The following is a 25,557-nucleotide window of genomic DNA, read 5'->3' as shown; positions in this document are numbered from 1 at the left end:
CATAGCATTTTGAAAACTCAGTGTACTAAGGTCAACAAGATTATTCACAGCCAAGTTTTCTCATTGATATCATCGATAACTAAGAGTGAAGGTGGTCAGCATAGAACCCTGATTTCAGAAGGTAATTTTTTAAAGGAATGAGATAATGGGACAGTGCATAAAGATGCATCAGAGTTGAGCAAAATTAGTTCTCAAGATTAGAAGAACCAATTTTGAAAATGCAAATCCGGACAGAATGGATCAATAAAGAAGAGAGAGTAAAGATCAAGAGAAGGCAAACAGCTTATAGTGCAAGGTATCAACATACGTAAAAATGAATGGGGAAAAATGATCTCTGGACAGATGAAGGAAGGGGGAGGATGGAAGAGAGAGGGAGAGAGAAGGAAGGAGAAAGGATGGAAACAAAGACAAGGAGCAAAGAAGGGAATGGAAGGGAAGAAAAAGGATGGAAAGAGGAGGGAAGGAAGACATATTTTTCACTGGAGAGGAAAGAATTTGAGGAACTTCATGGCAATGTCCTCATGTTTCTTGGTGAGTAAGAGGTAGAGCTACCTGAAAATACAAGTGTTCGGAGGGGATGATAAAGGACTTGAGCAACACTGAGTACTCAGTTGACATTGAGGATTATTCACCTGTGATGTTAAGCCTTTCTTGGTGATGCAACCTCTCCAGCAACTCTTGGTTGCCTGGAATATTTTCTTCCTCACATGCCTTTGCTGCCATATTGATTGAATCAACGTAAATTGATAACCTCGAAGAATATTCCCATGCGCCAGGAAGAACAGTATTACCAGCTGCACCTGATTGAAGCAATATTTTTGACTAAAAAACATTTTAATAAATTCTTAGTGACTGAGAAACATTTATTTTCTTATAACAATATGAAATTCGAGTGCACACATGATAGAATATGCAGTTACAAGACATATTTGCTGTCTTTAATACAGTTTATTTAGTTCTAATCTGAACTTTCTGGTATCCACGTACAAACACACAAATTTATGAGGTCAGGTAATATTTGTCTACCCCAATGGTTCCTAGATTTTTGAATTCATGTACCAGTAAAGTAAAAATGAGAGGACCAACACAAAGTTGCCAATTTTTAATCTGAGCAAATAAAATACTAAAACAAATAACCTACTATCATTTATTCTCACCGTAATTTCTAAAAAAAAAGCATTTTAACATAAAGATGATTTTAGTCTTTAAAAAAAGTATGAGACACAATTTTACAATTAAATTTTTAAATTGAATACATTAAAATTTATAAATATTTATAACACTATTGTTAATTTTCTGGCTTAAGTGTAGGCATATGAAAACCTTGTCATGGGGGTGCTGGTCTGTGGAACTGTGTTTGGGTTATTGGTTTATACTTAGAATGTCTGGGCCCCAGCTCAGAAAGCCAATAAACTACCTTCTTGTATGATATGGATAGAATTACCAGCATTTAGATTACAAAGCTTCAATTATGTCTGTCTAGTTTCAAACAGATGTCTTAACCACTATGTCACATCTTTATTTTAAAGTTGTCTTTTTTTTTTTTTAGCAATGTAAGGATTATCATAAAAGTCAAAGAATGTAATAATTTAAGTAATTTTAGAAATATGACTTCCAGGAAAAAAAGAATTGTAGTTAAAATAAAGCATTCTTTGAAATAATTGGAGATAGTATATCTAATTTTGAGGGTAGAAAATAGGGTTAACACACATACATACACACTTAAATAACACATAACACAACAGGAACAAAAAACTCTTCCCTTCCAAGATATACCACATCTATTACTATATCTATCTTTTAAATATACACACATACACATAATACATTTTCCTTTGAACACATTTTCTTTTGAGAGTGAATTGCAGACATCATCCCATTCACCCCTAAAAAGTATGCATTTTCCAAGAAGAAAGATATTACCTATAGTTATAATAGCTGCATTAGACTTAATACAGTTAGAAAAATCAATTTTCATAATACTAATATTGAATCAACAGTCCATATTCAAACCTAGTTTTCTCAACAATATCTGTAATTGATGTTATTTTGCCAGTCTAGTATCCAATCCAGAATCATTAGTTTTCATAGCTCTTCAACCTCAGGCAGTTTCTGACCTTCCTTTGTTTTTCATGAAATTAACATTATTTTATAGAATGGCCTTAATCTGATTTTCCTTATGGTTAAGTTCGTGTAATGCAGCTTTGACTGGATACCAAGAAATCATGTGTCTTTTTCAGTGTAGTTGGCAGTATAATTGATGATATCTTTGAAGGTAGTATCTGCTAGATTTTTCCACTATAAACTCTCCTTAAAAATTTTTTAATTAATGCGAAAGAGATACTTTGAGACAATGTAAATTTCTTATTCCTCATCAAACTTTCATTCATGAGTTTAGCATTCATTATTTTTGCATGAATCAATTGTCATTCTCAAGGTTGCCAAATGGTGATTTTCTAACTGTAGTATTTCTTCTACACTTGTTAGTTAAAATTCACAATAAGGAAGAGGTTTTTGCTTTTGTCCATTTATTTATATCAGTATATACTTATGAATTCTTATTTCATTAAATAGGTTGTAATCTACTATCGTTATCTTTTCTGATTCTCAAATCCCCCCAGTTTTGACCAATGGGAACCTCTTTCAAGCCACTGTCTTTGTCCCACTGATGTGATTCAACATTCCTTGAGCATTATATTACTTTTTGGCACCACAAGTATTATGTAAAATAATACCAACATGACTATGGTAATTTATGATTCTGTTTCACTAGTTCTTTTTGTATTTGGAAAAGTACCAGTAACTACTGGTGTGGATGTGGAGTATAAAAAAATCTGTAGAGATTTTCCTATAATCCTTATTTATGTTGGTTGGAAACGGGAAGTACTTTTCAGCCACTAATAAATCGGTATTTATTGTCATGTTGTTTTAAAGTGATGTTATGAGTGTAGAAGGATAAGAAAAGTAGTGCATGACTGCTCCTTTTCCCATCAAGGCCATGTTCCCCCTTCTAGCTTCATAACTGAGATTGTACTACCTGATGACAGGTGAGGGCTTCTCTTTCCTCATAAATTTAGCTAAGGTTTTTAGACTGTCAATCTTACTGTCCAGACCACTGTAGTAACCTTTCTATGATTTCTATGAATTGAATTCTTTGGTTGACTTCAGTGGAGTTTCTCCAGTTCCTGGTCTTTTATGTATAGCCAGTTAGATTGAGTCTCCAAGCTGACCTAAAGCAGATCTTTGCCTTTTGACCCATTTCACAAGCTATTTAATTACTGTGTCGACAGGAAGGAGTTAGGTGAAACAGAGAATGTTGTCATGAAGGGGCCATTGGAAAAGGCATCAGCAAGGTTAGGGGAGAGCTACAAGGAATAGAGAAGTCCAGCCACAGGTCTAAGAGAACAAGTAGGGGAGTGAAGACCAGAACCCCAAGTAGCTTTTGTTGTAGGATGGGATTGTCTGACCAAAAGTATAACTTTATGTTGATAAATGCACCACTGCCAACCCAGAGCAACTCAGCAAAGAAGGAACTGGGGAATAAATACCCAAGTTAGCTCTTTCCCACTGGTGCTTTCCTTGATGGTACTTTCCTGCTGGGACTTTCCATTAGCCACACCAGTTGGGAGCCAAAGGGTAAGAGAGCAATGTAGAAAATCACCCTTCCACAGAGCAAGAGGAGAAGCCTGGAGAGTGGTTCTAGAGGAGCAAACAAAATATCCTACTCACACATAGCAACTTTTAATTTTTTAAATACAGATTTGAGGGCTTCTTTTCGTATCTCAAGAGGCCATCTACCATGGCTCTGGCTCCATACTTTTTTCCAGTGAAAGCTACCAGCTTATGCTCTGACATGAGTTCCTTCTAGCAGAAGTCACTTCCTACTGCTTGTAGCCCTTGGGAGGTCATTCCTCCCAGTCCCATTTCTACTCCAGGGTTTCTGTCAGCTCAGGTAGACTATGTGTTTGTGTCTTTCCCTTTCTCCCCCAATTTGTAGAATAAAATATCTTCATTTTCTTATAAAATGCTGTTAACAAAAAGTAACTAGGCAAACAATAAAATAAAAAATGTAACCTTTATTAGTTTTGCACATTTTTAATGTTGGTTAGCATCATTTAGGGTAATAGTAGCATTTTCCAGCATGCAGTTCACGAATACAGTTTATCTAAGTAATTTTAAGAAAAAGAGGAGCCTATGGTTTGCTTCTGTAAGAAACACAAAATATCCTGATGTAATTGACTATATAAGTTCACTACTCTCTGTTCTTGTGGAAAAAAATATGTGAAACCTGCATTATATTTAGAGCAATCTAGAGCAGGATGACTCCAAAGAAATGAAAACATAAACAGAAATTAGAAAAAAAAAGGACAAAAATGAAAAATAAGCACTACCTTCAATCAGTTTGTGCAGGCACTACCAAAAATATAACTAAAATGTTATACCCTTTTCCAATTGCAGAGCATAATTTGGACGTGGCTTGTGAACCTATTTTGCCCCTTAAAATTATGAAATAATCTAAAATTAGCAAATTTAATAAAAAAGCAGAAGTCTACAACTACCCAGTCTTGTTTTCATTTCTTGTTTAGCAAATGTCTTCCATGAAAAAGTACTATGGACAGAAAGTAAGAAAAGTGATTGTGATATCAACCCGAAGATAATTTCCTCTTCATATTTATGTACATAATGCTGAAAAATAAAATAAAATGACTTTTTACAGTATTTATATTTGCTTATAAAATTCTAAACACATTTTTAACAGGTTAAGCAGTGTGTGTTTGTTTTTTAAACATGTCTGTACAGTCTGGCTATACATCATATGTTATCCACTTAAAATTTAAAAATAACCAAAGAGCTGTTAAAGTGCTGCAAACTATTGCTTAATGACTTAAAGAAATGAGATCTGTTGAACAATTTCCTTGACTTTACCACTGACATATGGTTTCTCATAAATGAGATTCTGAGCAGTGGGAGAAACCAGATACAGCAGCATGGTAATATAAACATGCATTGATAGCATCCAAACTATCTATAATGGTACAGAATACATTATATTACCTGTGTAAAGCTTGCACTCTACATTTCTTGTGGTACATATTTGATGCAATAAATACTGTGCTTAGGTCATTATTTGTTTGCCCAAACGTGCACCACAGGGTAAAATGACTATTTACATAATAAATAGCATTTCATTAACATATACAGTTGTCAACCTGCTGAGCTGAAGATGGCTAAACGAAGTGCAGGATTAAGCAGAAATTTATAAAGGGTTCTTTTGGTCAATTCAGTCTTCGGGGAGAAGCAATGCTCATTTTTCAGTTTTTTTTTTTTTAATACGATAAACAGAAACACAACATTTATGACTCCAGACATTTGAATGAAGTTTGCACCTGCTAAGATTTAATGGCCTACCCCCTCCCCCAGCCCAAAATGATCCACTTGGTCTGGTGGCTGGATTTGATGAAACAAGATCAACAAAGCACCTCCAGTTATCACCCAATTACCCCTCCCAGGAAGATGGATGGAATTTAAGAACTCATGGTTTTCCTTGTGACTTTTTTTTTTCATGCATGATCTCTAAGTGCAGCATGCCCTCATGCAAACCACACCTTTGTGCAGATGGGAGGCCGTGTGATTGTGATAACCCCCGGTGGCATACCTGTTGAAGAGACCCTTTGTCTATTTCACAACAGAAACCCCATTTACAAAAATAGTCACATATAATAAACAACATATGGATTAAAAAAAAGATGAATTCCCTAACAGATTTTGTAAAAATGTGACAAATGTGGCAGTTGAAATGCAAAGAGTGGATACAATTACTACACTAAAGTGTTTCATGTTAAACAACCCCCAAATTATAGGTTTGCACCCCTTTGAACTGGTCCCTACAGTCTGAGTAGCCATTTTGTCTCTTGTCTTCAGCAGTGTCAGCTGGTAGTGAGAGCAGTAACCTCCTGTCAAGGTCGTCTCCCCTTTACACAGAGTCACAGTTTTCTGACAAGGGGTCACTGTCTTATAGTAGGCACTGACCTTAAGTAGATTTGTGTAAAAACAGTCAGTTTGGCATTGACCTCCTAAAGGAGTCCTGTTGACAAAAATACATCACCTTCACAGGCTGTAAACAATTGTCACCCAATTATTCTTATTTATTTTCATTTACTTCCCTTTGGCTTTTTCATCTTTGCCTTCTTGCTCATGTTTTTCCACGATTGGCTTTGTTACCCGATCGTAGGAAGGTGGACAAGCTGCTGTGGACATGGTCAGATCAGTTTTCTCTGTAATAGAGTTTTCATTTATTCTGTCAATTATCATGTCTTCTTTTACAAGAAGGTTAGCCCCACCTTTGATTTTATTTTTATTATAGGTAAATGAAGCTTGTTTTACAGTTCGCTTTAAAAGGTGGCGCCTGTAAGCACGCTGAATAATTACAGCAGACACCTCCTCTTGTTTCCTTTTTAAAGTCGTAGTTATTGGCTGATAAGAGACTTTTGATGGATTAGAAGCCATGAATCGCTCCTCCATCTGTATTCGAAGGGCATCCATCTCTCCACTCTCTCCCAGAACCCGCTTTGTAAAAGCAAATAAGATGTCAAGACAGTGGATCCGGTCCCCACTGACCATGGGCAGGTCCATGGCAATGAGCTGGAGTTTGTTCGGTTGTGGCAAATTGAGAGGGGGTTCAAGAGCAGCTGCAAACTGAGATAGTTTTTCAAATTCCATGAACTGGGTGGCATCAGGATCAAACTTCTCCCAAACCTCATAGAACATCTCAAAGTCATCCTCACTCAGGGGCTCTGCACTTTCCTCAGTAGCGACACTGAAGTTCTCCAGGATGACAGCGATGTACATGTTCACCACAACTAGAAATGATATGATGATGTAACTGACAAAAAAGAAAATCCCAACAGATGGGTTCCCACAGTCTCCCTTAACAGAGCTTCCAGGGTTAACTTTATTAGGATCACAGTCAGGTGGTTTACTGTTGAGAATAGGTGCTAGCAATCCATCCCAGCCAGCAGAGGTGGTAATTTGGAACAGGCAGATCATGCTGTTGCCAAAGGTCTCAAAGTTGAACATGTCATCAATTCCAACTTCCCTCTTAACATAGGCAAAGTTGGACATTCCAAAGATGGCGTAGATGAACATGACCAGGAAGAGCAGGAGGCCGATGTTAAACAAGGCGGGAAGGGACATCATCAGAGCAAAGAGCAGCGTGCGGATCCCCTTCGCCCCTTTGATCAGACGCAAGATTCGACCAATCCTGGCGAGACGGATCACTCGGAACAGGGTAGGGGACACGAAGTATTTTTCTATCAGCTCGGCCAGAAACATGCCTGTGGATAAAAAGTGAGAATACCAACCATTGAAGTTATCCACTAAGATAATAATCAAAATTTTGTTAAGGCTCTAAGGTAAAGTTCAGAATCCTGAAATTCAGTTGCATAATCTTAAATTTGACATACATATAATATACATGTAACTGTATATAATATTATTAATGAACTTTAATTTTGACATTCAGTATTAAATTCAACTCAATATTTGTTATAGACTCAGTTGTGTCCTTCCTCCTCACTACCCCCCATTCACGTTTTAAAACTCTAACTCTCCAATGCATAGTATTTGGAGAAAGTTTGGAGGGGATAATTACGTTTAGATGAGGTCATAGGGTGGGGCTCTCATGATAGGATTAGTACCCTTGTAAGAAGAAACACTAGAGAACTATCTCCTCTCTCTCTGCCGTATGAGGACATACAAGAAGGCAGTCATCCACCAGCCAGGAAGAGAGCCCTCACCAGAAACCCACTACGCTGGCAGCTTGATCTTGGACTTCTATCCTCTAGAACTATGAGAAAATAAATTTCTGTTGGTTAAGCCACTCAGTGTGTGGTAAGTTGTTATGGCAGTCCAAGTTAAGACAATGTTCAGAAATAATTTTACGGTACTTTTGTCTTTGAGGGATGTCTAAAGACTATCTTTAGCTTACATAAAATCTCAAGACTAAATATATAAAAAATAAGTTAAAAATTACCAAGTCTGTCTGAACAGCAGTGGCCAAGGATATAAGTACATATTTATATGAATACAATTATTTTTTTTTCTGAAATTGCCTATTCAGTCCTTACCCATCTGAAAGTAACTACCGTTTTTAATACTATTTTCATTTCTCCATGAACTTGGTACTTGCCTGAGCTTCCACTATAATATTTTTACATATTATATATATGTGCTGCTACATTTCTAAAAGGATCCAAGCTGGTGCCCTTTCTGGTCTCCTGCGTCTAACGTTGGTCTCTCAGACACTTCTTTTAAGATTTTTTCTCTATTTGCTTTTTAGATAATGAAGTAACAATTGAACTAATTTCCTGATTGGTTCAGAAAACCAAGGTCTTTCAAGTTACACTGTCTCATTCTAGAAAAGTATTAGTCTAAGTGTGTGTGGTGTGTGAGAGAGGGAGAGAAAAAGGATGATAAAGAGAGAGTGAGATAGAGAGAGGTGAATATAACCTTAGTACCCTATCCACAACTGATTGCATCATAGGTTACTGTAGAAATCAAAGGATACCTGCAATATATGAGTTGGATATAAAACCAACTCCTTAAGAGGAGGTAATGGCATGAAAATCTACCCGTCAGAGGTGCCCCATATTGAATGGTAAAATGTTGACCCAATCATATTATCTGGTTTAGGAAAGAATGAATACTTTAGGCCCACAGATACACTTCTCCACTTCCCTGGAGCTAGAGTTGTATCTTTAATGAGATGAGCTGCTACTGATGTGATGTGTTGTACATTCCAGACTTTTAAGTATATAATGATAAAATGATGTCCCATACCACCTCGCATCCCCTTGTGCATCATTAGTATAACTCCATTTCAAGGTTATCTAGAAAATCTCTACCTGATACCCTTAAAGAAACTTCCATCTGTATTTGCTAACATTCTGTTCTTATCTTTATTTTTTTTTCACTCTATGCCTTTCTTTATCTTCACACCAGCTTCCACTCCTGTCTACATGCTGATGACTCTGTGTCTATATCTCCAATGCAGTGTCTTTCCTTAGGACCAGACTAAATTTTTAGTTCTCTTCTCAACAGAATCATCTAGATATTATATAGGCTATTTAATCTAAACATGTCAAAAAACATTTTTGATCTTAGTTAATAGCACATTCCTAGTTCAAATTAATGGGAATATACTAGATCCACAAATAATATACCTAATCTACAACGGTGAACATAGGATACAATATTGTACATATAGCAGGAGCCTCATTTTGTAAGAAAAACAAGCACACCTGGATGAAACATAGAAAATTTCAGAGTAGTGATTTCTGAGTGGTGGGATGACCTCTAATGTAAAGCAAATGTTACAACTTTTACTTTTATTGAACAGAATTGAAGAGATGTTAAATACTTCTTACCTACAATGGAGAGAATGACAACAACAAAATCAAAAATATTCCAGCCTATGGTAAAATAATAATGGCGGAGGGAGATGAGCTTCAGCACACACTCTCCAGTGAACAGCACAATGAACACCAGGTTGATGCGTGACAGAATGTTTGTCACATATTCACTCTGGTCATCTGTTTCTACCATCATTGTGACCATGTTGAGACAGATAAGAATCATGATGCTGATGTCAAAGACTTGTCTAGTTACAAAGTCAAAGACCATTCCTTGAAATTTGTTCTGTAGGGAAACAGGAAAGCTTTTTAGCAACCGAGGAGTTTTCCTGTACATATTAGCATCTGCCTAAGTACTTTCTGCATTGGTTAACTTTCTAATATTATACATAGTAACCACTGACTCTGAATGGTGTAAAAGATGGCTTGTAACACATTAATTTTAAAAATTTAATAACCTAAACTTCTATTTACCAATGGGTATTCCACAGAATAATGATCCCTGTCAAAAGGGTACCTCTGATAAGAAACATTGCATACTATACTCTTCACCCAGAGGCACAAATGTATATTAACATATTAAGATTATGAGAAATAGAGAAACCTGCCTAATTTTATTTTACTAGAATATCCTATGATCAGTTGGACCATGCAGGCATCTCAAAATATAGTATCTAGCAACATTCCATTTGTCTTATTCTCAAAGAATTGCTAAAGAGAACTTGGGATTTCCAGGACACATCTATAACATTATGCATTTAAAACCTATGAATGGTGATATTGATGTTCTTCCACCAAAAGTCTTTGTTGACTGTCAGACATAGAATGCTGACCCTACACAGGAATAATCAGACCATAATGACCTTCTTTATACTTTGATGTCAAAAATTAATGTCCCCATCACTGATCTGTCATTCTGCCCCTCATTTCTGCCACTGTTAGTCACTGCAGGCCATTGTCAGGCTCATTTCCTTAGGCTGCTGAGGAATTCTGAGGATATCTTCTATCTTACATTTTTTCTACACATAGTTGACCCATTTCTACTTCCAGGGTTAAGGTTTAGTAGAGAACAGTATGTATTTCTCATCATTTTCAAGAAGGCAACTGTTGGATGGCACAGTATGAATGTTCACTAGTATTTTGTTCCCTAATGTGCCTCAGGAATTATTTTAACTTCACAAATCATCATCACAAAAATCAATACAGTGTAGGATAAGGCTTCTCCATTTCACAGTTGTTTGGTTGGTTTATCATGGAAGCATGAGGATTGTTAGTTATCATCATGAATTGTATTTATTGCCCCTGATGGCTGAAGACATTAGTAACTTCTAACTATATAGCCATCTACACGAACAGCAGATACCAGAATTCTTTTTTTCTCCACTCAGTACATCTAACGGACAATACAAGGGAAGTAAGATGTTATTTCACTCAGCACTTCATCACTTTGTTAACCTAGCAGAAAATTGCATGCTTTTTAATCCCATCCAAATTTTATCCCTCTTCTTAAGATGACTCAGCAACTACTTTTGAGTTCTGAACAGCTTTTTCTTGCGCATAACACATTATTTATGTGCCTTCGCCATTTAGGTTGGATTCTAGTTGTGTAATTAGAAGTCCCCTGAAAACAAGGATGCATTTTTCTGCTTCTTCTTTTTCTTTCTGGTCTCTCTTTTTTTTTTTTTTTTTAAGTAATTTTTACCATTACCATAAAAGGTATGAATTAATGATATTCTAAAAATGGAAGAAATCTTTGCCGCTGGAAATGTTAGCTACTATCTCTTCTGTAAGAAAACACATGCAATTTTTTGTCTTTGTTTATTTTTTTCCTGTATCATTTGGTATTTCTTACTCCTGGTCGAGGTATAGGCTTTTGTGGCTTTTTTGATCCCAATTTTTTCATTGCATTATAGTATTTCTTCTGTTCTTCTGTCATAAAGATATCTTGACCTCCAAAGTATAGAAAAGAAAAATAAAAACTGGTGAAAACTGTGCCCTTTTGCACATAATTTTTCAATGTTAAACTTAAAACAGGAAAAGGATGGTTAAAAAAGGAAACGGATAAAATAATTAAGCCTAGAATTTTAAATTTGAAAAATACAAATTGCATTTTTTAGGTGCTACAGTATTATTTAATTCTCACAGTAATCCAACATTGACTTTATTACTTTCAGTATTATTTTATGGCAGAATGAAAGCAAGCAACTGAGAGGCTAAGTATTTTACCCAACACCATATAATAAGTGAGTGGTAAAATGCGATTTGCTGAAACATGAAATAATAAGTTTCTAATGCTAGACAGACTGCTTTTCAGAACTTAAAGACAATCATTTTCTTATTCCAGTGCAGCAATGCATTAGAGTATGTATATTGTAGGATGGGTTAAAGTTATTATAATCCACCTTCACTCAGCCAAGAATTGGAACAAAAGGATAAAAAGGAAACTGGCCAAGTTGGTAGAAGTGTTAGGAATCAGAGATCATTAGTACGGCAAGGATGTGACAGACCAGGAGGATTGCAACCCAGGCTAATAAGTGATATAAAGACCTGACATTGATCATAGAATATATTAATAACAATAAAAAGGGGTGGGGACAGGAATTTTCTATAGTGAAAACATCTCATACAATGGAAGCACTCATACAATAACAAAATATACTGAACAAATAAGATGAAGGAATGATCAACAAGGAAGAAATATAAATGACAAAAAGCACCGAAAACATGTTCAAATCTACTAGTAATAATAGACATAAAAATTAAAATTAAAAGCAATTTTCATTTATCAAATGTCAAGTATTAAAAACAGAATGTTTGATGCCAGTGAAGCAGCAGTGACCTGAGCACATCCATACACTGTTATTGAGACTATGAGCGAGCATATTGTTTGGAGGAAGCAAAATACTTTGGAAATTTGTCTTAAGAAAATAATTAAATACTAATTTTTATTTTTTATTTTTTGGCACAAAGACTTTTGACTAGGTACTCTTTAAATCATTAAAGATTAGAAACAACATAAATCATCCATTTTTGGGGAAATAGTTAAGTAAATTATGATAATCTACGTACAAAGACTTAACAAAATGGCAAAATACTTATGTTAACTCAAAAAGAGAATTTATAACTATAGATAAAATAATTTTGATAACAAGAATATGTTTGAAAAGTGTGAACAGAAAAACATAAAGTGTGAATAGTGATTACTCCCAAGTAATGGTATTTCTTTACTTTTCATACTTTCTATAATGTGCATATATAATCAGGATGATAAAATGGGCTTTATAAATGATAATAAGATAAAGAGCTGTTCAATTCAACACTGGGACTAATATTTTATAATTAAATATCAAGGAGAAGGAAATAGAAATTATAAAAAGATCCAATGAAGGAAAAAATGTGAAAAGAAACACTAGGAGATGCTTATGCAAACCTTTTGCCTAATTTATTGCAAACATTCTAAGGGTTTTCACTGGAAAGAATATTTTAAGTAGGGGAATTACAGGGATAAAACAATGAGTTGACTTTGGAAAAGGGGCATATGCTGTCTTCTTTTCTAGTTTTTTTTTCTAATTATTCTCTTCGAAAGGACTGAAAATGTGGCCCCTGGCTAAAAAAAAAAAAAAAAAAAAGAGAGAGAGAGAGAGAGAGAGAGAGAGAGAGAGGTTTTGTGAATCTATGTACAGGAATGGAACCCAGTCATTCTTGGCTTTCTATACCCTGAAGGAAATGGGCTGTAGATGGTAGAAGGAACGGATGAAAAATAGATTTTAATGTATATGCCCATTTGGCTTCTGAATCAAAGTACTCATTTAGTGGAGAGAATGCTTCAAATAATTTTGCTATCTTAGTGAAAGAGAAAATATTAGAAATACTTATCTTCTTTTTTTGCTGGTTGAAATTATCTATGATGACACCAATAAACAGATTCAAGGTGAAGAAGGACCCAAAGATGATGAAAATAACAAAGTAAAGATACATGTATAGACTGTCCTCATACTTAGGCTGGAGTTCCACCTACCAAAGGAGAATAGTTTGTAAAATGTCACAATGCATTTTGATGCTATAAGTCAGTGCATTTTCACGAGAATAGAAAAGAAAATGCCTAGTAATACTTAGCAGTACTTTTCTTTTTCCCTCTGAGTCAGCTGCCTCTAAAAAAAGTCTCTGAAATTAGCCTTTAGAGATGTTTTCATGTAAAAAATATAGTGATTATGACACTTTAGAATCTATTTTTTATAACTATAAATACAACTAGTATCTTGCTATTTGGATAGTAGAGTGCTAAATTTGGTAAAAGATTTTTAGGTACTGAGTTTTAATAATTTAAAAATTATTAATGAAAAATTTTATTCTAGTATATATGTATAGACTATGCTTAGACACAACTATTTGTGTATGCATGAATTTATTTGGTAAACAAGAACTGAGTTATTCATTTAGAAGTTCAGCATCATACCTTTATCATTACAATAGTCCTTGAATTTTTTAGGACATATTTTAGTAGACACAACTGGACACCCGTCTTATGAATCCTCAGTTGATGATTCAGTCTTTAGATTTAACTTCCAGTAAATTATCATTGAGCTACCACATATTACGTAGTAAAGGGTAAATGAGTCACAATAGATAGTTCTCTAATAAATTCATGTCCTTCTAAAGATAACACAGTTAAAACCCACCAAATACCCAAAACATAATTGTAAGTAACAAATGAAATGACACAACTCTGATGGATATCAGGAAAGCACTCAACATGAAACTAAAGCCACTTATGGAAGTGCACATTAAGAAAGTTAAGTGAGCCGTACCAGGTCAGTTTACAGATTACACAGAGAGAAGTTAAACTTTATGATAATAGACTAAACAATAGATTGGACTTCCAAACAATAGATTGTACTTCAGAATGGATAGATGAGGACTGACAGACCAGACTAAATTTTACAAAGTTTTGAAGAGCAGAGTTGGAATAAGCATGGATTTCAGTTCTCTTCTTAAAGCCTGAAAGAGACTATTGTAGGAGAAACCAAATAAAGTAGGTCTTTACTTTGGTGATATAAACTTAAAGGAAATGTTAACCATAGAAGTGATAACATCATTGGTAAAGGCTTCAGTAAATTTATAGATGCTGAAATCATATACAAGAATGAATTTAAAAGGGATTGTTCTAGAAATCTAAGGCTGCCTGGACAACATTCATAACTTTTCACACTGTCTACTACTTATGAAGAGTAACTATACATTTCAACTACCGATACTGATCATATATTTTTTCACATTTGCTCCCATATGCTGATTATATAATTAGTAGATAAAAAGAAAGCAAAATAGAAAAATATTTAATACAGGGATATTTGTCAGTTATTAAACATATGAATGTATTCATTTACCTTTCAAAATAATTTGTTTTCATTTATTTTAGTAAGATCTTTCTGATAAACACTGCTATATTTGAATATTAATTTGAGCCAATTTTTCCTTTTTTAAAACAATCATCATAGAATCATTCCATTTTGCTGCTATGCCCTGTTGAATTAATTTTAGAACCTAACCAATGTTACAAAAAGGCAGGAGATAAGGAATACTTACATTTCTGGAATCAACTGCTGCATACATTATATCCATCCATCCCTTAAATGTGGCCTATTAAAAAGGACATGCATGCTTTACTTTGGAATAATTCAGACCTAATGTTTAATAAATATTCTTACTTATGTATTTTTTAAAAGGAACAATGTGAAAGACAGTTCAAAACAAGTTTTACATAGATTTTGGACCAATACAATATCTTAGTAAGGCTTTTCATTTCTAAAACACACAACAAACAAAAATCGTTATTTGATATATCCTCCTGCTTGATAACTAACTCACAAATACTTCTCTACTCCTTAGAGTTAATGGAATAATGCAAATTTAAAGTGTTATAGAAATTTGGTGGAATACTTTTAGAAAGCTTTACAAATGCCAACACACTTGGAGATATCTGTAGCAGCAAAACAATTACAATTTAGATCTACAAATCAATCATTACATTTAGATCTACTGCAAGGTGATGAAAGTGAAAGTTTAACATTTCTCTTGATCATAACACTCTGAGGATCATACGGACATGTATAAAGTCAGAGTTGCAACTATTCTTTTAAGAATTTTGAAGAATAGCACCCAGAAATCATCCTATAGTCTACCTTTTTCCCTGTAGTTTTAATGAAAGTGAGTTAATATGGGTAAAAGTAGAAAATAATACAGTAGATACTTGGCATTCTCAGATTCAAGATGGATCCCAAGTCTAGTAGCTTATAGTAACTTGTTATTTGTCCCGGGACATAAATTTTAAGCCCTGAGAGTCTGAGAGGATTGTTTTTAGCTACTGAACAAGTCTAGAAAGCTTTCAGCATCTGTATCCCAACACATCTTCGTTTTCATAACACTAACACTTGTGAAATGGTGGATGTCATGGGAAGAAAGCCAAGGAAGGGTTTGTGTGATGGCAGTGGAAAGAAAGTAATGATTCTTAGCTACAAAATAGAAGCTATCTATCAGAGGGGGAAATACTGAATGTCAGTGGCTGAGGTCAATGACGGAACAAGTCCATTACCCACTAGGTACAGGAACAGAAAAAGTGATTCATAGAACCATTTCAATGAGTTACTCATCAACAGAGGTGATTCTGTACAAAGCCAACTATAAAGTAGTACTTTAGAGTTTCTTTAGTGGCAGAATTTATCTAATGGCTGCGTGCAAGATCTTTACCCTACATTTTCAGAATTATTTATCATTTCAAGGACCTGCTTCAAAATTTTTTTTCTTTTCTCAATTTTATGGAGGAAATGATACACTTAGGTGATATTTACAAGTGTGGTTATTAATTAAGGGTTAGGATAAATTCTCAAGAAAATGTCACCATGTGTCCACTACAATATTTAAAGAAATCATACTTCCAGATTTTTTTAAATCCCTATTTTAATTGCATAGACATTCAGAGTAAGTCAGAAACATCCAGAAGAGAAATAAGAATTTCCAACAAGAAGGTGGGAAGAACTTATAAAGGAATCATAGTACAGACACCTCTGAAAGAGAGGTAAAAGGGTTTTTGACCCATGCAGGTTTGTTTGCTTGGTTAGTCTCTTGGTTGAGCAATTGAAAACATGATCCTGGTGAAGAGAAATAGATTTCTGTGCTAAAGCCTCTGTAGAGAAACAATGAAAGAACTTTTACAGTCTGTTTTTTTTTCCTTAGGCTGACTTTGCAGTGGCCAAAATAGAGCAATATCTTACTATGTTTTTTAAACAATCTGGATTCTGTTTTTATCCACTGCTTTGTCATGATGCAGCTGCTGCCAAAAGCAGCATCAAATGCAGATGTTTATAGGGCCACCATCTTTTGTGTTTTTATAAATTGCAAATGGTTTTTCTTTTGTGCAAATCAGGCTTAGGAGACCCGGTAGTAAAAAACATTAATATTCAGATACTTACGTATTTAAAGTAGTAAGTACAATAAGGATACTATTATTATGTATAGTAGACTTAGGTAATTGTTCTGAAATGTCATTTGAAGTGAGGCCACAGCTGCTTATATTTCATTTCTGGGTTCAGGCACTACTCTGTATTATTTGTATTTCACTGTGAGGATCCAACCCTAAAACCTCAAATATCATTCCCTGGTCTTCAAGCCAAATCATACAACTCAGTAGCAGTTAATTGCCACCAATTACTTATAATCCAATCAGGTGTGTTAAGTATGTATGTTTGGGGAGGGTGATCCATCAGTGGAAAATGCTTTCTAATTGCAATAGAAAAAAATAAAGCAAACGTATTGATTTATTCATCAACTTGTTTATATGGGAAGAGAGCAATATAGGCAGGAAGAGAAAAAAAAACCTTTGGAAAGAACTGAATTGCCTGGCCTCTATCAACTATGTCTGCACTGCTTGCATGGGCTGAAGTTGCCACCCACCTGGGCTAACACACTTGTGCTAACAAATCAAAATTAGAAAAAAAAAAAGTGTGTTATAAACTTCCTTCTTAATAAAGTCTCTTCTTAGTAACTTAGATGTATGTTATCACTTTATTATTCCAAACAATAAACAAATTTCAGAGAAAAGAGTGTTCACTTACAACTTGAAGCAAAGAGAGATACCCAAATCCTACATTATCAAAGTTTACTTTCACATTTTTCCATCGGGCAGTCTCATTTCTTTCTATTAGTTTTAGGCAATCAGAATGATTATTCACTTCGGAGATCTCAAACATGTCACCAGTTGTGGTGTTAATACAGTGGTAGAATTTGCCAGCAAACAAATTTACGCCCATGATGCTGAAAATTAGCCAGAATATAAGACAAACCAGAAGCACATTCATGATGGATGGAATTGCTCCTAAAAGGGCATTCACAACCACCTAATACACAAATGGAAAAAAAGAAAAGTCAGAATTCTTGTTGGTTAAAAATTAAAAGACATTCTCCTAGTAATCTTTAGTATTTCTTTAAAAAAATTTTTTTTTACTATTGAGACTATTCTATGACACTTAAAAGCAAAGTAAAAAAATCTTAAAATGAAATCCATTCTTTCTTAAGCAATACATTTAGGGAAACAAATATAGATAATATAACAAAGAAAAAGAAAGTTTAACAAAGAGAGGGGGAAGTACCAAAAGGATGAAGGAAAGGCAAAATCAGAGGAATTTGCTGCCAGATGAATTGAGAATATTTGTTGTTTATTAGAAAAAAGAGAGGCAGGAAATCCTAATACAGACGATAAACTAATTTTAAAAAAGGTTATATATTAAATAATGAAATTAAAATATTTGGACACAAGTCAATTTGACCAATATATTTAAAAAAATTAAAAATTCAGATGTATAAATATAAAAATATTATTAAATGCCTAATATAGTTTTGTCCTTAATTATTCATGCATTGCTATGACTAATAATAATTTTTGCATAAGAAGCAAGACAATTTAGCATTATGTATTTCATTAGATCATCACATCGTTTATTTCAAGCTCCAGTCATGTCAGTTGTTTCATTTACTGAGTTTAATTCAATAAACTTATTTTAAATGAAACATAATAGAAATTGGTTTCTTAGGAAAATAAGAAAAGGAGGGGTGCCATACATAGTGCCCAACTGTGAAGTGATTAACATACAATTCTGAGCTAAATAATGACCTACTCTTTTTCTATGGGAGCATGTTTTTTTCCCTCTTATCTTAATTTTTGGATCACACATTAAAAGATCTGAGTTTTCATATTTGGCAACACTGTAGGGATGGCTGTCCTTGCTCCTTCCTCCACAGTGCCCATTGGAGCTATATTATGAGTCACTAAGAGGGAAGATAAAGACAGGCCCTAAAATGCTCATAAGTGACAGAAGATGCCTCAGACTTGAACGACTGATAGCTAAGTTAATTCTGCCTATGGACTTCTATTATTATTGTCAATCTGATCCAATGTAAACAACAGGCATCAAAATATCTTCCATCTGCCATTTGATGCCAGTGTATTTTTAGAACAATGTTTTTTGATTGCCTGTCTGAAAAAACAAATACACGAGCCAATTCCTTATGCTTCTGAGCCATGTTTAAAGTTTGCAAAGAACTCTAGGCCATCTGGGGTTCCAAAACAGTGTGATAAGTGGGCCGAAGGAAACAGTAAAACCACTATTGGCAAAGGTAAGGAAATGAGCATAAACATTTAAGTTGGTTGAATTATCCAGGCAGATCCAGGTGATATAGCCTATGCAGCCTACCAAACTGAAACATGGCACCTTACCATATCTCATTTGCCTGTCTGCAGTAATACAGTTGATTGAATAAATCCTTCTTTTATACTTCATTTTAAATATGTGGATACACTTAGATTTCTCTTGTATTCAAAATTTAATAGCTGAAAGCAAGTTACTTATTTCCCTCCTTTTCTGAATATTTTGCCTACCATCCAGATTTAAAAAAAAAACAACCCTTATTTTTATTGTATATTCATAGAGTACACACTTAAATGCACGTTTTTACCTACAATAGCCAATTTAGAGCATGGCAGAATACTGGTGACCTCTACTTACTTCCTGAATTTCTTTTCATGTCAGTCTGCAGGTCTCACACTTCTTCCTTTAAAACTTTTCTCATCTCTGTTACTTCTTTTCACCATCCATCCTAGCTCTGGCCTCCATTAAGTCATACTGGCCCTCTTGTCAAAGTCTTCTAACTTTCTCCTTCCTTTGATCCACGTAAGATGAATTCATTATCCCTGAGTCTCACTTGAAAATTATTTAATGGATTCCCACTGATGATCAAATATTTTCCTTACCTTGGTATTCAAATTACTCCATAATCTACATTTCCAGTTTAAACTTCCCTAGCCGCCTACCCTTCATCCCAACCCAACTAATACAATACCAGACACCTGAGATGCCTTTGGAATCCCTTGCTAAGTATCCCCCTTTCTGGAACATTCTTTCTTCTACAAGGTCTGGTTCATGTAGCACTTCTTTCACGGAGCCCCAGTTCACCCTCCACATTAGCCTCCAAAATAAAGATCAACATTTCCTCTTTTGAATTTAAGAATCAGAATTCCAGTGCTGGCCAGGACCATAGAAATAATTTAGTATGGTGTTTTCTGTTGGCAATGAGAAAATGAGGCTAAAAGATTACGATCAGAAAGTAGACTAGAAGTGGCACCTAGTGCTTTCTCTTTCCATTCTACCTTACTGATTCACCTTGGAGTTGCTCCCATTTATCTGGTTTCCAGATTGTTCTGGATTAGAGTTACTTGCATTCCTGTGATCTTGATAGATGAGAGGCTTTCCTTTTTCTAATTTAAGATGCAAAAATATATTATACTTCTCCAAGGCCTTGAATGCTTTGAATATAGGAAACAGAGTGCTTTGGGTATAGGGAAAAAAAAAAAGGTTGATTGAATGAATGAGAGGAGTAAAGATTAACTTAGCATTTATTGAGGAAAATATAATCTTTAATGTTAGTTTTGATTATGAGATGAGACTAAAGAACCTGACACAACAAAAAGTTGTAGGTTAGCCAATAAGTCTGAGAGGTTTACTTTGCAACAGGGGATTTGTTTTGCGTTAAAATGAACTCCATGTAATTCATGATCACACGAAAGAGCAAGCAAGGACTCTGAAGCAGTGTCTTTCAGGATATGGTCTGCAATGTTGGCATACGTTTGGTCCAGAGGAAAGGTTTATTTTTATGAAGATAAACACATTAAATATTGGAAAACATTTGGCACAGTATTGGGCAATTTACTGTACAAAGGTCCATCATATCTAAAATTTCATTAAATTAAGCAATAAAGTTCAGAGAAAGGATTGCCTTTTCCCAGGACCCCTAAGCCATTCCTTGGTTCAGCACAGAAGGAGGTGTATTAATTCTTTTCAGGCTCTAGGGATCTGCAGCAATTGGTTCCCATGAGGTGAAAGTACTGGGAAAAGATGGCCTGAATAAATTGGGAAGAACAGATAGAGATTTCAGGATGCAGAAACGAAGATGTCTAAGGAAGGAACTATCTTAATACTAGAGGTTGCTTCTTCTCACAGATGCTTTGTAAGACACCAATAGAATTTCTCTATTTTAGCATAATCCAATCTTATAAAGACTCTTTCCATATCTAGTTCATTATCTGCATTTTTATTAAATCAACACAAAATGAAGGATTGACAATTAAGTATGCAAATTAATGTTAGGAATTTTGATACATGTAGAAATGTCTTGTCTGAACAAATTATCTCTGAGCTTCAAATAATACTACTCATGGATTCTAATGCTTCTCTAGTCTAAATACAAAAACTACATGAATAAAAATCAAAAGCAGGCGAGGTAAAATCACATCTTTAAGTATAAAGAAGAGTAATGGAATCTTTTAAAAAGCTAATGACTACATTTGTGTTGTGGGGTTTAATTAAGATAATTGTCTTTGAGAGATGCGATACTTCAATTATCTAAACAAAAACTCCAACTTGATCTCTCTCAAAATAGAAACTCTTCTTCTTGTACATTATTTTTAAACTTTAAGAATAAACAAACTATAGATTTATTTTTATTTATGTTTTCATCATGTTATCTTCTAAGATCCTAAAAAGTTATTTGGGAGTGACTTACTCTAAGAACTGGGTTTATACATTAAATTCTATTTAATACACGTGATAAGACATTTCTGTTTTGTTTCTAGGTGGGTATTGTAGTCTGTATAGTTCGAATAAGCGGATTTTTTTATATTAACTTTTTTTCCATTTATAACACAATTCACATGTGCTTACTCAACTCTTAATATATTTTGCCTCATTACATTTTGAAAATAACTCTCCTAAACTTTCATTTAATAAAAACGGAAATGGTCACACAATCAACACCAGTCTTATGAAAGCTGGAATATTGAACCCTAGCATCTGCTCATACATATCAACAAGGCAGGGAATTGCCTGCTGGCATCTGGATGGCAGTTTTCAGGACCCAGAATCAATGTAAAAAATGGCAAGGGTTTTATGTCTCAAACAGCACCATCAATTGACAAGTTAAAATTTCCACGCATTCATTCTAAACCAGGTCCCCCACCCTCACCAATCAGATAATCTCCCCATAAATGAATAACTCCATATACACATAACTAAATCATATTCAGTGAAACTTAGTAAAGATATGAACCGTTGGTGTTCAAATCCACACAGGGTAAATTCACAAAGGTATTTTTCTCAAAAGAAAACTTAAGGCAATTGAAAATAGGGGATTCGAATATAGTGTACTTTTCCCTATTGTGGTGAGAGAGTACCATTCCCAATCCCTCCCTCATCCCACTACACAAAGTCACAGTGAAAGGATGAAAGGTAGCAAAAGGGGTAATACAGTACCCATAATAAAGGGCTGAGGGGAGGAACCAGCGCTCCACCCCATCCAAGTTGGAGCAAGATTATCCTATATAAAATAGAAATATATAGTTTGTTATTAGTTAGAAATCTGATATGACAGAACATTTGGTGTTACTTTTTGTATATGATATGGTCTCTGTCTGTTTCCCTATTAATCAAGACTTGAGTTCTTTTGAAAAAGAAGGTATCTAAGATTTCTTAGATTAGGAAATTAAAATTACAAATTTAAGTACAAATTTTATTTTACTCTAGATATTCATGACATCAATTCACTCAGTTCAATTTTACAAGTTGAAAAATTTGGACTGGAAATTTGAAATACAATAAATGTTTAAAAGCTGTCAGCCAGAAATGTGCATAAAGCATGCAAAACATAAAGTGCAACGTGATGATAATTTATTCCTTTCTAACTTCTTATCAAGCACTATACAACATGCTTTGTTTGGTAATGTTGCATAAAAGCACATGCTTGAAAAAGTGACAAATCAACAGAAATAAAATGAGTGCTTGATTTATACTCTGACACAGCTATTGTGGTTTTATGCTGCTAAGGAAAAGAATAAAATGAGAGTTTCTGAATGTATTCACACTGGGAAATATCACTTCCCAAATATAATCATCATTATTATCTCCATCTTCACCATTATCCATATTTACATTTTTACAAAGTAAAAAAATCCAAGCATCAGAAGCACAAAAATAGAATTAATAATCGGGTTATTTTGTCTCTACAATGCCAAACACGTGTTGAAATGATCAACCATTTTAGGGTTGTGTATATTCTGTCATTACGAGGCAAGGAATTACATTCATAAATCCTATAATTTAAATGCTGAGTTCATCTCCTATCAGCATCAATAAGAAGTTTATGTTTTTAAAATTCTCAGTTGCAAAAGTCAACCTCTCCTTATAATATAAAAAGCATTATTGATCAATAATTAGAGATAAGGTTATTTCTGTAAAAATCAAACATAGACCCACAGGACCAACATTGCTAGTGGAAATAAAGTGTTCAACATGGGAACATCTGGCCATTTGATCATGGATTTAATACATTTTAAAAAGGTTAAATTTGGAATGTTTATAACAGCTTCAAATACTTATCATAGTTCAGATTTCGGAAGACTTTCAAAAGATATTACTTTGATTCAGGCAATATGATTTCAATTAGAATGTATAAAAATAATACTTTTCTCAAGAACTGAAACTGCCAGTCTGAAACAAAAGAAAGTGACATTTTAAGTGGAAAATAAACTTAATGTTTACATACCCTGGGGAGAATTTCCTTTTACATTTTAGTAAATATGTGAAGATCTCTGTGAGAAATAAAATAAGACTGCATTATATTGTGTTAAATTGTTTCTAATGAGGAAAAAAAACTTTTTATATATGTTAGGGAAATTAAAGACAAGTCTCACGTTCTTAAAAGGTGACATTTACAATAAATTCTATTTTAAAAGAACACAGAAGGCCATCAACAAACCTAGAAAATGTAGATGGAAGTCTTCAGTAAAGCTTAGTTTCCATAAACAACTAAACCTTAGGCAGAAAAAAAAAAAAGCAATGTTTTTTTTTTTTTTTTTTTTGAATCACACTTAATTCAGTAGCTTCGTTTTGGTAAAAGACTATTTGATTTTTTTAAAGAAGGAACTATTTTTTTTTATGTTATGCATCTTATACATCAATGCTTCATGAATTTTAAAAAGGTATGGAAAATAGTATGTCAATAATGGCAACATTTTTAACCTGTTATGAATCATTGGGAATGGTTGAATTGAACTCCTTCCTTAAAAGGAGTAGTATAACATTTTGTGTGACTCAAGTGAAATTTGAGTTATGCTTAATTTATGAATCATCTATAGTAATGAATCAAAATGATATTTTCTGTCCATTATGTTATAAATGTTTTAGTTTTGAAAAATTGTGTGGATTTACATATAATCTTTAAGCTACTATTACTATTTATATAAATTAAAATTATTAATGCATTTATAAATTGAGGCCATATTAAACATAAATTTTTTAAAAGTTTAAAATTCAGCCAATATTTAGTATCTACCCTTGACTATATTCAAATAATGCAAACTTTGGCATTATACAGACAAAATTGACATTTAAAAATTTTTTTCCTTTATTCATACGTAGGCACATGTGTGATTCAATTATTTTCAATAAAACTTGTTAAGTACAATTTAGTTCATCACAAATGAGAAGCACGTAATGTAGAATTCACTTCAGTTGATTATTATCATATCATTACACCTAGAACTTTAATAGTTCAGCTGCTTTTTTTGTATATAGGTTTGTAAGGAAACTCCCAAAATGGATTAGGAAATAAAGTCATTTTAATAAGCACAGCAGATAAATGATATTGTATCATTTCAAGGGAGGCCTAAATTCTCTTGCATATCACCCAGAAGTAAATATGCAACAGATTAAATGATAAAGTAGCACTTTTGCAAGGATTTGCCATTCCTTTTGCATGCATGGGTTTTCCTTTTATAAAATTTGATTTAATGTAGTTTAATTTAATTTTGACTACATGTAATACTTCAGGTTCCTTCATTTTTCCTTACCCTCATCCCTTCAAATCGTGATAAGGCTCTTAGAGGTCTCAGAGCTCTTAGTGTCCTGAGAGATTTGATGGCACCAAGTTCTGAATAACCCAAGGCATTTGCTGTTAAACTGACCAATGAAACCTGTGTAAGTAAATAAATAAATTAAATCATCATTCAATTAGTATTTACTATGTAATATAATAAATATGATTTTTGCTTAGAAGATAAATCATTGGGGGTCCCTGGGTGGCTCAGTCGGTTAAATGTCCAACTTTGGCCCAGGTCATGATCTCACAGCTTGCGAGTTCAAGCCCCGCATCGGGCTCTGTGCTGACAGCTCAGAGCCTGGAGCCTCTTCAGATTCTGTCTTTCTCTCTCTCTCTCTGCCCCTCCCCCGCTCACACACACTCTCTCTCTCTCTCCCTCTCTCTCCCTCTCTCTCTCTCTCTCTCCCCGTCTCTCAAAAATAAATAAACATTAAAAAAAATTTTTAAAAGAAGATAAATCATTGCACCTTTTAAAATTTTAAGGAAGTATTTTCAGTTTGATGCAAAGAAAGTAGCTTTCAGTATGTTAATTAAATCTAGCTGAATAAAAAACCTTAAATGTCACGTAATTTATTAATTGCTCAACTAATAAATAAGTTGAATACATTCAACTAAATTTATTACTAATAAATTGGTTGAGCAATTAGAAAAATGATAAAAATTAATT

General features: G+C 34.0%; 1 protein-coding gene across 1 annotated transcript in view; it reads right to left on the bottom strand.

The window, feature by feature from the left end:
* Positions 1-4,056: 4,056 nt before the first annotated feature.
* LOC125911566 (sodium channel protein type 1 subunit alpha) overlaps positions 4,057-25,557 on the bottom strand; it is a 128,204-nt gene continuing 106,703 nt past the window's right edge. The window contains exons 21-27 of the mRNA XM_049615552.1: positions 24,862-24,984; positions 17,522-17,803; positions 14,997-15,050; positions 13,287-13,424; positions 11,263-11,367; positions 9,426-9,696; positions 4,057-7,334 (exon numbers count right to left, since the gene is read on the bottom strand). Of these exons, the coding sequence (XP_049471509.1) occupies positions 6,157-7,334; positions 9,426-9,696; positions 11,263-11,367; positions 13,287-13,424; positions 14,997-15,050; positions 17,522-17,803; positions 24,862-24,984 (2,151 nt within the window). The 3' untranslated portion in view covers positions 4,057-6,156. The remainder of the gene's footprint in view (positions 7,335-9,425; positions 9,697-11,262; positions 11,368-13,286; positions 13,425-14,996; positions 15,051-17,521; positions 17,804-24,861; positions 24,985-25,557) is intronic.

The sequence above is a fragment of the Panthera uncia genome (genome assembly GCF_023721935.1).
Source record: "Panthera uncia isolate 11264 chromosome C1 unlocalized genomic scaffold, Puncia_PCG_1.0 HiC_scaffold_3, whole genome shotgun sequence".
Classification (NCBI taxonomy): domain Eukaryota; kingdom Metazoa; phylum Chordata; class Mammalia; order Carnivora; family Felidae; genus Panthera; species Panthera uncia.
This window is presented reverse-complemented; position numbering and strand designations above follow the sequence as displayed.